This window comes from Barbus barbus, assembly GCF_936440315.1.
Source record: "Barbus barbus genome assembly, chromosome: 5".
NCBI classification, from domain to species: Eukaryota; Metazoa; Chordata; class Actinopteri; order Cypriniformes; family Cyprinidae; genus Barbus; species Barbus barbus.
In genome coordinates this window covers 8,242,455-8,255,994 of record NC_136733.1, presented here as the reverse complement: position 1 = coordinate 8,255,994, position 13,540 = coordinate 8,242,455, and the positions used below count along the sequence as shown (strand labels likewise).

Genomic DNA, 13,540 nt, shown 5'->3' with positions numbered 1-13,540 from the left:
ATTGTTTCATAATTTCAGATGAGCAGATTTTGATCCTGATAAATAAATAAATAACGTTTACTGTACCTTCTTATCACACTGCAAAAACGTGATGTTCTTCTTTTGTCTATTTAAATGTCTAAAGATGATTTAATCAACATGCAGTTTACTTGAGCAAAATTAAACAATGTACGTCTTGTTTTATGAGAAACACATCAAATATGTTTGATCCGTTTATTATAAAACTTTTTTTTGCCTGTATATTACAAAAACATTTTGATCAGAAAAGGACAAATATTTATGCACACTGAGAAGAAATGAATGAATTACTGAAAACGAATAAATGAAATGAATAAAACCAAAAATGTGAAGCATTTATTTCACAAAAGAGCACATGCATGTAAATAATTGTAGTAATTATGCTGTCTATATAACGCTTGAATTAAACAGAATGAAGTCAGCCCAATAGACATGTTCCCTCCTTTTGTCTGGTGGATAATCAAGCGATATCTTTTATAAAATCAACTATACAGTGTGTGACTAAGTAATCATCACTGCTAGAACTTCATTTATTTTACAGAACAAAATTTGTACTGAACGCATATTATTTTTTTAGTAGAAATTAACACATTAATTGTGTTAATGCATGAGAATCATAGTAATCATAGTACATTTTAATAATGGCTGGCATGGCTCTTATAATTAGGAAATGGCTTCCTTAAATGCATTCATCCATTTACGAATTTTTCTGAGGGACCTTAATTGTAACCTGTGGAGGAAAAAAGTTTGTAAATGATAAACGACAAAATTAATGAGCTGCAATATGGAGATTGTTGACTAACTATACATCTAAAACACTCCATAAACAAAATGAATAAATAATCTACTTTTAATTTGAAATAAGCAACTCTAAAGTAATCAATCAGTTTGGGCAAATAAAATAGATACAAGTCTAGCATTTATAGTTTACAATAAAGAGCGAATTATGAATAATGAGTGCACTTTTATATATCTGATAGTAAAAGCTTACCGTTTTGACTTCTGTGTAGTTGTCCAGTCCGTACTCTCCTAACTCACGACCAATTCCTGAGGCCTTGTATCCTCCAAATGGAGCCTGAACTCCGAACACGTCATAACAGTTAATCCTAAGAAAATAAAATGACAAGAACAAACCACATTTCAGAAAACAACAAAGGTGTCTGATATACCAATATCCAAGATTCCCTTAAAATAATGAAGCACATCACACGCTCACCACACAGTGCCAGCGCGCAGGCCGTTGGATATGTAATGGGCCTTATCGATGTTTTTGGTAAAAACAGCAGCTGCCAGGCCGTATTTGCTGTCATTGGCTCTCTCGATCACTTCCTCTAAAGATTTAAACTTCAGAATTTGCATCACTGGTCCAAAGATCTGACCATAATAAAAGGGAATAACATGTTATATCATTTTACTGGAAGAAAATCTTACAGCACAATAGAATGAATAGATCAAAACTAAATAGAAATACATCTATTCACCTCCCTGTGTACATAATGGCATAAATTGTGCCATATTATTACATTATGGCAGGTTAAAATGTGTATGTAAAATGGCAGATATACAGTAGCTCCTTTGAGGTAAATCGGAAAGAAAAGACTAAAAATATTATTCATATTATTATGGTTATATTGTGATTTGTGGTGAGATGCGATTGGTGATCTTCCCTACATATCTGGTTGTTAAGTGATGCTATGTATGAATTTGTGTAACGTCAAGTTTATACTGCATTTGATGAAGTATGTATGCGTGTAATAATACAATCTGAAAAAAACAATCTTTGCATAGCAATTCATTAAATTACTCTTACTGTTATCAAAATTCATTACATATTTGATGTTAAGTTAATGAAAGCTGTTAATCATAAAGTTATCACATCTTCAGAAGACTTGGACTAAATTGCTTGATTCATATAGATTATGTTTACAATGTCTTTATGAACTTTTTCAAGGGATGGACAGAAATAAGAGAAAACATCTCTATTCGTGTTGAAGATGAGCGAAAGTTATATAGATTTGGAACCAGGGTTATTATAGTTTACTAAAACTAAAAACCTAAAAAATATATATATTTTTTGTTATTTGACATACAAAATTCATAGACAACTAAAAGACATACAACAAAATGAAAATCAAAATGAAAAGAAAAAAAAAAGGAAATATTACATTTCCTAATCTCAGCCAATCCAGTCATTTACCAATCACAAAATGTTTATTAATTATGTTAATATTTATTCATTGTTGTTAATACTAATAATTTAGTTAAGACTATATATGCAGGAAATATTAGATAAACATTTCTGGAGGCTTATGGAAAGCAAGATGAATGGAATCCTACTAGATCTCATCTATAAGTTTAGTGACGTTGATTATGAAGTGAATGGAAAGGTCTTTTCTTTAGTGATGTGTTAATTAAAGTACACACACCTCCTCCCGAGCAATTGTCATGTCATCTTTAACATCGCCGAAGATAGTAGGCTGGATAAAGTAGCCGCGGTCAGCTGCCGGTCCTCCGCCACACATGAGCTTAGCGCCCTCACGCTTCCCACTGCTGATGTAGCCAAGAATCTTATGGAACTGTTCTTCATCCACCTTCAGGAAAGAGAGGAAATAATTATCAGAGCACTATGCTGACCGAAGGCTTCATACATTAGCTACGTGCATGTTCTTAGAAGAACAAAAGAAGTCAACAGGAAGTCCTTACACAAACACGCATGTAAATTCATATATAAGCTTCATAGCTTTATGACTGAACTGTACCTGGGGGCCCTGCTCCGTGTTGAAGTTAAAGGGATCTCCCACAATCCTCTTCTTAGCTCGCTCTATGCTTCGCTCAACAAACTCATCATAGATGCTCTCCTGTACATACGTGCGAGAGCCTGCACAACAGCACTGGCCTTGGTTGAAGAACAGGGCAAAATGGGACTGCTCCACTGCCTCCTCCACTGCAAACGCAAATATAAATTCATTAAAATGATCAAAAGGGTCATGACATGAGGAATCAAACTTTACTTCGGTCTTTACATTTTACAAACCTATATGACTTTCTTACTTCTGTGGAACACAAAGGAAGGCATTTTGAAAAAGGTCTTAATTGTCCATAAAATGAAAGTGACTGGTGTCCAGCATTGTTTTGGACCATACAGATTTTATTGGCAAAAACAGCCGAAGGATCCTTAGATCCTCACATGCAATGGGTGTTGTATTTTTATTTTCATGTTTTTTAAATTAATTTATAATCATTTATTTACATAATCCATTTTATAATCATTCATATGATTTAATATCTGATTATTTTTATTTATTTATCATTATATTTTTATTGTTTATTCATTTATTATGTTTATTCATTCATTATATTTCTATATTTCATATTTCTTATTAATTTTCCCTAGCTTATGCATTTTCATTGTTGTTCAATCTCATGCTTGTGGGGTTTCATGAACTGTTTTGTCTGTATGAATAAGAGATAGATAAGAGAGAATATTTATAGAAACCCAAGGTTTATGGGATGTTTCTGTGAAGCAGTTTTGGTATAACAGTACATGTTAAATTTATTGATGGTTAGACGATGTTTGAACATTGAGACATACGCAACTAAGATTGTTCAATTAACTCTATTACTTTTTACCATCATCACTTCGTCTCCTGCTTCTGCTCTTCTTTGGCTTTTCTCTGTCAACTTCTTGAATGAAACTCGTTTTAGGTATTTTTGCATACCAGATAAGACTTGCTGTTAACAGGGTTTGGGTTTTAACAGCGCTGCTGACTAGTTGTTCTGTTACTGGACAAACTGATATTTTCTGACGAGATCTGGCATCCAGGGCTGGATCCTAAATGTTGTCTGGCGTGGAGACCCGATCTAACACAGCTGAACATTTTTCTCAATATCTTTTGTGTTCTACTGTTTCTAAGAGAGTCATACAGGTTTGAGACGATGTGAAGGTGAATAAATAAACTGTGGAGCGGTGTACTCAAATGAGGCGGCAAAGTCCTCAAGAGGCGGGATTTATCGCATGAACCAATTACAGCTGACCATAACCAGTCATATCGAATCATGACTTTCTCACGTGACTTTCCCCCATTCATTCTCCATAACCCCCACCAAACTCACTGCACACTTTTGCTTTATGTTGTTGACGGTCTCTGAATTCATTGGCCAGAGAAAACAAGACAAGCCGTTGGCAACAGAACTGCAGTTTCTGCTATCCAAATGAGCTTTAAAAACACACACAAAAAAAAAATCATCACAAGTGCTCAAAATAATTTCTGTGACCTATTTTTTTTGCATTTCCGACAACTTCAGCACTTCTAAAAAGGTTTGAAATGGTGGACAATACAGTGCTCTGTATACCAACAATGCTATGCGACATTAATAAATTATGCAGATCATTTCTTTATTTCACTGTATGTTTATACAGTTATTTGGTGATTGGAAGCTATATTTGTGGTTGTCACCATCAGTGTGGTTTGTGTGTTGAAGGATGTTTGTTTGTTTGTAGACTGTGTCGCCAGTGTGCTGACTGCATTTTGACAATGGTGAACAAAGAATGTGTATTCAGCTGTTACATGTATATCCCCTCAGGACAACTGTATAGCCTGTGGGACAGGCCAGCACTGCCTTTAAACTCAAGGTAGTTTGCATCATTAAGTGCGTTTAATCTAGGTAGACAGAGACAGGGTGGAAATGGTTATGTACTACTAAATAAAACCATCTGTAAAAACTTTACCAAAATTATACAACATTATAGATGGACCTCAGGGAAAATAATAAAATATCACAATGACCCTTTTAATTTGTCACAGAAATATAAAACACCAATAGTTTAATAAAATGCAGTAGGTGCATGAACTCACTATTAGCATCTGATAGAATGATGTTTGGACTCTTTCCTCCCAGCTCCAGTGTGACCTTCTTCAGATTACTGGTACTTGAGGCTTTCATGATTAGGTGACCTACCTATAAAACGACAGTAAGACACTCCAGTAAACAAAACAAATTTACTGTAAATTGCAAATATAATTTGAAAGCCTAGGCATGCTAACCAAATTCCATTTTTGCTACCACAGCGATATTTAGTAGCTGCTAATATGCTAATGAGCACACTTGTTTATTTCATTATTAAAGTTAAGTATTACAAATAGGGCAGGTTTCAAATTCAGGGCTTAGATTAAGTCAGGATTATGCCCTACTTCAATCAGGACATTTAAGTAGCTTTTATAAATGTGCCTGAGTGAAAATAAATAACATTATTAGTGTGCATCTGAGACAAAACAATGGCACTGGCATATTTTAAGTTATTTCAAGTTTTATGTTGAAATGAAAATTATTAGATTCTTAGCATTTAAATAGCTCAGTATCAATCACTCATTAAATAAACATAGCTTCAAATTGGCGGCGCCGATAGCCCTGTGGTTAGTGCGTCGACATATAAGCGCGACTGTGCTCACGGCGACTCGAGTTTGCTGATCTATTTTATTTAATTCTTTATTTGACAGGGACAATAGACAGTCCGAAAACTGCCCCAGAATTAGCTACAGAGCTCAATTTCATCTGCTGTCCCTGGGCAGGAGAATACAAAACAAATTATGTGACAAAAAACATCAGTATAATACCATTTACAGTAAAATCTCTCCAAAATTTAACATAAAAAATATGATTTCTCACATAGAAACTACAAATCAAATTTCTACTAAATATCCCCTATAAATAATGCAAAGCATTATCCTACAAACAAATCTAAAAAACTCAATTTCATTAAAAACACAGAAATGCTCAATGGTCACACACCTGACTCGTTTTTAACCATGATTTCAAATATAACTTAAATTGTGCTAAAGTACAACACTGTCTTATAGTAATTGGTAAATTATTCCAGTTATTAACAGCCCTTACAGAGAAAGCTGAACGACCAAAATCAGTAGCTCTAAAATTCACTGCACAATCACCTCTAGACGAAGCTCTAGTTTGTCTTATAGTTTCAGTACAAGAAAAAACTAATTCCTTTAAGGGTGAGGGTGCAAGATTGTTAACAATTTTGTACATTAGACAACAATTATAAAACGCAATAAAATTGTCAAAAGTAAAAAATATTATATTTATCAATAATCAAACAATGATGATACCTGCAAGGTTTCCTATCGAATACTTTTAGAACACGTTTATACAAAATATATAAAGGTCTAAGAGCAGATTTTCCTGCTTGCGACCATGAAGTAATACAATAAGAGAAATGAGAAAAGATCAAAGAATTAAAAAAAACTCGAGGCTTCTATTGAAAGTTGACTCCGTATAAATTTAAAATTTGAAGTTGAGGTGACACTGCACAAACTATTTTTCGAACATGCTTTTCAAATGTCAAATGAGAATCTAAAATAACTCCAAGATACTTAAAATCTGGTACAATTTGTATTTTTTCACCATTAACTAACATAGCTGGTTGGACCTCCTCCTTTTTTATTTTAAAATACATACATGCACGAACATTTAATGTTAAGCAGCACTGAGTAAACCAATCTAAAATTTTTGTCATTGCAATAGATAATTTTTGTGCCACCTTTTGTTTTGTTTTGTCGTGTACATAAATCACAGTGTCATCTGCGTACATTTGAATATGCACATCAGGACAAACATCTGGAAGATCATTCAGATACAGACTAAAGAGTAATGGCCCTAGGGTTGACCCCTGAGGAACCCCTGTGGGAGAATCTCGTAAAGAAGATATGTATGTATTAATCTGGGTACACTGTTTCCTTGATGTAAGATAAGACTCAATTCATTTTATTGTAGCTTCTGAAAAATTAAAATGTGATAATTTAGATAATAAAATATTGTGATTTAGTGTATCGAATACCTTTTGTAAATCAAGGAACACAGCACCAACAACCCCACCCTCATCTAATTTTGACCGAATTTGCTCAATAAAATAACATACAGCAGTTTCTGTCGAATGCTGTTTACGAAACCCAAATTGCATAGGACACAATAAATTATGTATATCTACGAAATTCACAATTTGATCAGTTACTACTTTTTCTACTATTTTAGACACTACTGATAGAATTGAAATCGGCCTATAATTTACCACATTAGTTGGATCACCTGTCTTAAAAACTGGGGTAACTAACCCCGTTTTCCAACAACTTGGGAATGTAGTTTGTGTAATTGATAAATTCACGAAATTAGTAATTGGTGCTAAAAAGATCTGACTATTATTTTTTTTTTTTAATTACAGTCTAAACCATCTATATCTTTGGCATTAGAATTTTTAAAATCTTTTATAATATTCTGAATTATACTCTCTTTAACTGTTGTCAAATGAAATGCTGATTTTTCTAAATTCACCGATTTAATTTCTTTATGTCTTATTCCAAATTTATCACTCAAAGTTTGAACTGAGTCAAAGTAATTATTAAATGCATCAGCAATTTTGTCAGATTTATCAATTATACTTCCTTTAAAATCCAATTCTAAACATTTATTGCATGTTTTAATGTCTATCAATTTATTAATAGTTTGCTATACCCTTTTACTATTGCCTTTAGCCTCATTTATAATATTAACAAAAAATTGTGCCTTAGCCTGCCATAATGTCTTAACTACCTTATTTCTTAAACTATTAAAAAGAAATCGATCTTGTTGCAAACCAGATTTTTTAGCTTTTTTTAAGGCAATATCGCACTTTTTCATAAGCATCCATACCTGTTCATTAATCCATGGTAAATTATTCTTTCTAGACTTATTTCTGACCAGTTTTTTATATTTATTCCTTACATTTTATAGCTCCTCAATAAATATTCTATGTGCAGTATCCAGGTTTTCAGAAGATAAAAGTGATTGCCAATCAATTTGTCCAAGCTCTTCTCCAAAAGCACTCATATCCTTTTTTGGTATTCTATATGAATAATTCTGGTTACTCTGATTAGTATTATGATATACAAATCTATTCTTATTCAGCTTCTTGGAAACAAGTATTAAATTGTGATCTGATATTCCAGTTAAAAGATTAAAAGTTTTTGTAATTCTATCTGGTTTATTAGTAAAGATGAGATCTAGTAAAGTTCGAGGAGTAGCTGTAATTTGTGTAGGGCCCTCAACCAATTGTGTAAAATCATGTAATTTAGTTATCCCTGCTCCCCTCTCTCCACCCAATGCTTTCCTGTCAGCTCTCCACTATCCTCTCACATTAACGGCATAAAAACCCCATAAACATAGCTTCAAATAAATGAAGTAAAAATATACAGATGACTTTAATGAAATACGCTGTGTTTCCCGCAAACTGGCATCCCGGGGGGGCCGAAATACAATTGGCTAAACTGGCAGTGGGCGGGTTTCACAAACCAAAACAGAGACCGACATTCCAGCCCGGAACGCACATTTTCAAAGGAGAATAACTGACTGTAGCATTGTTTTTCAGATAAACAAGCATGTTAACTTAGCATGTTTTTTAAATATCTGCAAACATATTATGGTATTTTGAGTCAAAAACTGACATATAGCACATTAAAGCAGTGCTTCTCAATTCCAGTCCTCGCGTGATTATTTTTAATCAAACCTAAGAGGTTTCTATCCCTCCACTGAAAGTGGTGTTTCTTCCAAGATTTTGGGTTCGGAACGACATGACCGTGAGCAAATAATAACAAAATAATCACATTTTTGGGTAAACCATCCTCACCAAGATGGGCATTTGGACTAAAAAGTGCATAAATTATGATACAAAAGTCTCAGGCACAGTAAATGATTCACAAAAACATTTGTTTTATTTATATATTTTACTTTAGTGTGCTCATTTTAAATTTCAAGACAAGTTTGCAAATATCGTAATAAAGCAGCGAGATGAGCAAGGAGTTCTACTATGGAATGCCAATCCTACCATAATTATAAATAAATAAATAAATAAATAAATGTACAAAGAAATATAAAAAAAGCAAAAAAATAATTAAATATATAAATAAATATACAAAGAAAAGTAAAAAAGCAAAAATAAATAATTATTTATAATTTTTATCTCATGTATTTTTCATTTTTTTCCACATTTATTATTTTGTTTTATTTATACATTTATTTATTTTCACATTTATGTATTTATTTACGTATTATTTCCACATTCATTTATTTCTACATAAATTTTTACATTAATTTATTTCTAATTTCATAACATTATGCATTTGTGGCTAATTGCAGTGTAAATGCATTCAGTAATGATGGCTCTGATGGCTTTTGTTGACACTGATTGGATTTTTAATAGTAAAAGCCCTTTATTATTTTAACTGAATTTATCGATTGGAATTAAGAACGTGGCATTCCATATTCATGATGCATGCATTTAATACGGTTTAAAAAAATGCCTCTGGACATCAGTTTAAGGGTTTGATTCTGATGCTGTCAATGTTGTTTTTGGTTACATTAAAAAAAATGCAGTTAGCTAAGCTGAGGGCACACGACAGGCGCTGTTTGGATGAACATGATGCTTGTATGTTTAATGCATGGCGTGTGTTTCACTAGCTTCGTTCCCATGGACACCTTTTGTTTGACCTAATTCTGGATATTTCCTGCCTAAGACATGTATCCTTATCTAAAGCCGTGTCTACTCCAAGAGAACCCATTATAATCAGTTGATGCGGTGACTGTCCACATGGGAAGTGGCGTGAGGCGACAAATCTTCTACAGTAACTGATGCCTCCTTCTATTCCGAATATTGGAAACATGCTTTGTAGGCTATGCGTTGAAAGTGAAACCTAAAAAAAAAAAAACAGCACGCATAAGAAAGCGATCGCACACTTTCGCGAGCATCGGCTAATGCACGAGATCACAGATTGCACGCTTCCTAGCCGAAACAACCTCCCATGTGAAACTGAAATAATAACCCGTGATATTTTGGCCATATTGCCCATCTAAGTCATTCATCCCACACTATCAACAGGTGCACGTCATGTAGGCTACAATTCTTGTACTTCGTTTGGGCACCACAAGTTGTCACTGTGGCCTCAAAGCTAACCCCTCGACTACTCGATTGCTATTCCTGCAGTAAAACACGCCCTCCTCATTACCCTACGGACAAAGAAATGTAGAAATAAATAAATGTGTAAATAAATACACAAATAAATAAGTGGAAATAAGTGTATAAATATAAAAAATAAATGTTGAAAAAAAAATTAAAAATACATAAGGAAATAACATAATAAATAATTATTTATTTTTCTGCTTTTTTTTTGTACATTTATTTATTTATTTCTAATTATGGCAGGATTGGCATTCCATATTCTACAACATATGGTATGGCCCATGCTGACAGAAATTTGTTAACTGGTTTAAGTATAATTTCTGTAGTGCAGAAAGAAGACTTTTGCATACTACTTTACTTATACAAGTAATATCCATTACTGAAGAAAATCCTCACCTCAGTGGAGCCAGTGAACGCTACTTTGTCCACATCCATATGAGATGCGATGGCTGCCCCTGCTGTGGGACCCATTCCTGGGACAATGTTGACGACACCAGCAGGGAAACCCACCTACAACCACTCAAGATGGTCATGAGGTGGGTAAGCAAAATGACAGTGATCTTGTGCACATTAACAATGTGCACTTGTTGATGTTTCAACAGTGCACTCAGTATGGCTTCACTCTTATAGGCTTCTTAACATTAATTATACTGTCATTGAATGGCCTAAAAGTCTGTGGTGAACACAAGCTCAAGATATTTTCATGTTTTATTCTACAACATAAAATACATAAATACACCTCATTTAGTGTTGAAAAATATGGTGGCGAACAAGTGACTATATGGGACTATAGAGATTGTTGGGACATTAAACATCATCACACTAGTCGCTTTCACAGCCTCATTGTGTTTATAATCACACACTTACAATCTATTCTAACTCAAACTTTCAGGGAAAATGTTGTAGTGTATGACTACGGTGTAGTTTGTTTATAGCCAACATTTAGCCTTTTACTTCTACAGATTGTATTTAGGCTTCAAAATTCATAAAAGCTGTGTTTATTTGTTAAGATTATCATGATGAACAACAGCATGTAAGAGTAATAAACTTTCATTAGTCACAGAGCTTATTTTCTCCAGTTATTCAAAAGCCAATGCAAAAATCCAGTCAGGTTTTAGTCAGAGGAATCAATGCGATGCAAATTACTGCTGGCCTACAAAAATATATCATCACTGCAGCGCTCTATACAAAACGATAGAGTTCAAGTAAACATGTTATGTTATTTTAAGCGCACATATACTGTAGGTAAGCCATTCACCTCTTTGATGAGACTGGCAACATAGAGCGCAGTGAGAGGTGTCTGTTCTGCCACTTTCATCACCACTGTGTTTCCTGTGGCCAGAGCAGGACCGAGTTTCCAGGCCTGCATCAACAGTGGGAAGTTCCACTGGAGGACGGTGTGAGGAAACAAAGAGGACATGTGAAAGGCCGAAAAAAATATGGTATTACTCAGCAAATACATATTCAATTATAAAATTCCACAGCTTATACTTACAGGGATAATTTGGCCACAGACTCCAATGGGCTCATGTCTGGTGTAGCAGAAGTAATCGCCATCAATGGGAATGGTCTTCCCCTCCCATTTGTCTGCCCAGCCAGCATAATACCTACAGACCAACCAACACCCAACAGGAAAAAAAAAAAAAAAAAGTTCTGACCTTATGATTAATCTTACTCCCTATATCCGATTTAATTGCACACCAATCATTATAAAGAACCTTTGGAAGTACTAAAATCAGCAGAGGATCAGATCATATCAGATATTATAAAGCTTGTCAGTGGCAGATATGATACATACAGCTCCTTGCGAAAGTATTCATACCACTTCATTTATTTCACATTTTGTTGTGTTGCAGCTTTATGTTAAACTGCTTTAAATCAGAATCAGAATGAGCTTTATTGGCCAGGTATGTTTACACATACGAGGAATTTGTTACAGTGACAGAAGCTCCACAGCACAACAGAAAGACAGCAACAGGACAGGACACAAATAATAAAAGAATAATATACAAATAGGCAATGTACAAAATAGCAAAAACACAATATATAATTTAGACAATTATGTGTGTACAGGTCAGGTCTGGTAAATGACTATTTTCCCACATCAATCTACATTCTATAAACTAGAATGACAAAGCAAAAACAGAACTGTCACAACTTTGTAAATTTATCAAAAATAAAAAACTGAAATAAGTAACTCAGTACTTAGCTGAAGCACCTTAACAGCCTCAAGTCTTTTTGGGTATGATGCGACAAGATTTGCCCATCAGCATTTGGCACTTATCGGTCATTCTTCTCCTAGCCTCTTCACCTCTCAAGCAAGTGAGAGGTGAAGTGTTCTGCTGAACACTTCCTTTGTGTTCAGCAGAACAAAGACATTCATACAGGTTTGGAACTACTTGACGGTAAGTAAATGATGACAATTTTCATTTTTGGGTGAACTATCCCTTTAATGCAAAAACAAATTAATGAAAATATTGATTCAATGGCTTAGAATCAGCATAAATCTGTTCATTGTGAAAACAATTACATTTATTTAATTATAAAGGATTGGAAATTGTTAAAATATGGCCAGCTGTAATTTTAATTAGTTATATAAATCTGGATATTGTGAATTCAAAACACAGTTTATTAGTACTATCCCAGAAATCCTGTTTAATTTATCTATGACTGACAAATATGCATCACATGAAGTTCATTAATGTAAGGTAAAACTGTGTCATCTTATATGCCATTTAAATAGGCCGACATAAATCTTAAATTTGGGTCTAAATATTTATTTATAATAATAGAACTACTCAGATGTGATTAATAATTTGCAAAGAAAGACACTAATTATGCAACTCAGAGAAAGGACTGAGTTTCATTAGACTAAAATGCAATGTGATATTAATGTAAAGCAACTATTAAGGAAATGGCATACACTGATTTCAGTTTCAACTAGCAAACACTGTGGAGGACAATTCATCATAAGGACATAAAGTTCACCTCAAGCATTTGACCACCATGGGCACGTCCACAGTGTAGGAGACTGCATATGGTTTTCCATTGTCAAGAGTCTCTAGTTCCTATTTAAATGAAATACAAATAATATTAACATCCTGTGGTATCATCGTAGATCAAGTATAAATCAGTGCTGATATATCTACTTGATGTGTTTCAAAATGACAGGACCCATGACTTAACAGTGTGGAAATTATAGCAAGGAACCCAAAAAAAATAAAAATAAAATCACATGTACTCCCCAAATGATATTTTCCAAAATTACACAATACTTTGTACCAAGCACAAACTGAAATTATACTACTTCAGTATTAAGTTACAAAGTATTTAGACTCGTATTAGACATTCAGTATTCATCAGCTTTGTCTGCAATTGAATATGTAATCTTGTTGGCTTTCTCATTTATAATATTTTCTTGTGGTCTATAATGGCTATCCTTGTTTTTTATTCAAATATGCTTTTGGAATTTTGTACCATTTCTTAATAAATTCTCAATGAAGTTTCAAGCAAGCAATG

General features: G+C 33.7%; 1 protein-coding gene across 1 annotated transcript in view; it reads right to left on the bottom strand.

The window, feature by feature from the left end:
* Positions 1-182: 182 nt before the first annotated feature.
* The window catches only part of LOC306869583 (aldehyde dehydrogenase, mitochondrial-like), a 21,053-nt gene continuing 7,695 nt past the window's right edge, over positions 183-13,540 (bottom strand). Inside the window, exons 4-13 of the mRNA XM_079416359.1 lie at positions 13,010-13,089; positions 11,517-11,628; positions 11,280-11,408; positions 10,418-10,531; positions 4,875-4,977; positions 2,778-2,962; positions 2,445-2,609; positions 1,235-1,392; positions 1,010-1,124; positions 183-748 (exon numbers count right to left, since the gene is read on the bottom strand). Coding sequence (XP_079272485.1) covers positions 716-748; positions 1,010-1,124; positions 1,235-1,392; positions 2,445-2,609; positions 2,778-2,962; positions 4,875-4,977; positions 10,418-10,531; positions 11,280-11,408; positions 11,517-11,628; positions 13,010-13,089 — 1,194 coding nt within the window. The 3' untranslated portion in view covers positions 183-715. The remainder of the gene's footprint in view (positions 749-1,009; positions 1,125-1,234; positions 1,393-2,444; positions 2,610-2,777; positions 2,963-4,874; positions 4,978-10,417; positions 10,532-11,279; positions 11,409-11,516; positions 11,629-13,009; positions 13,090-13,540) is intronic.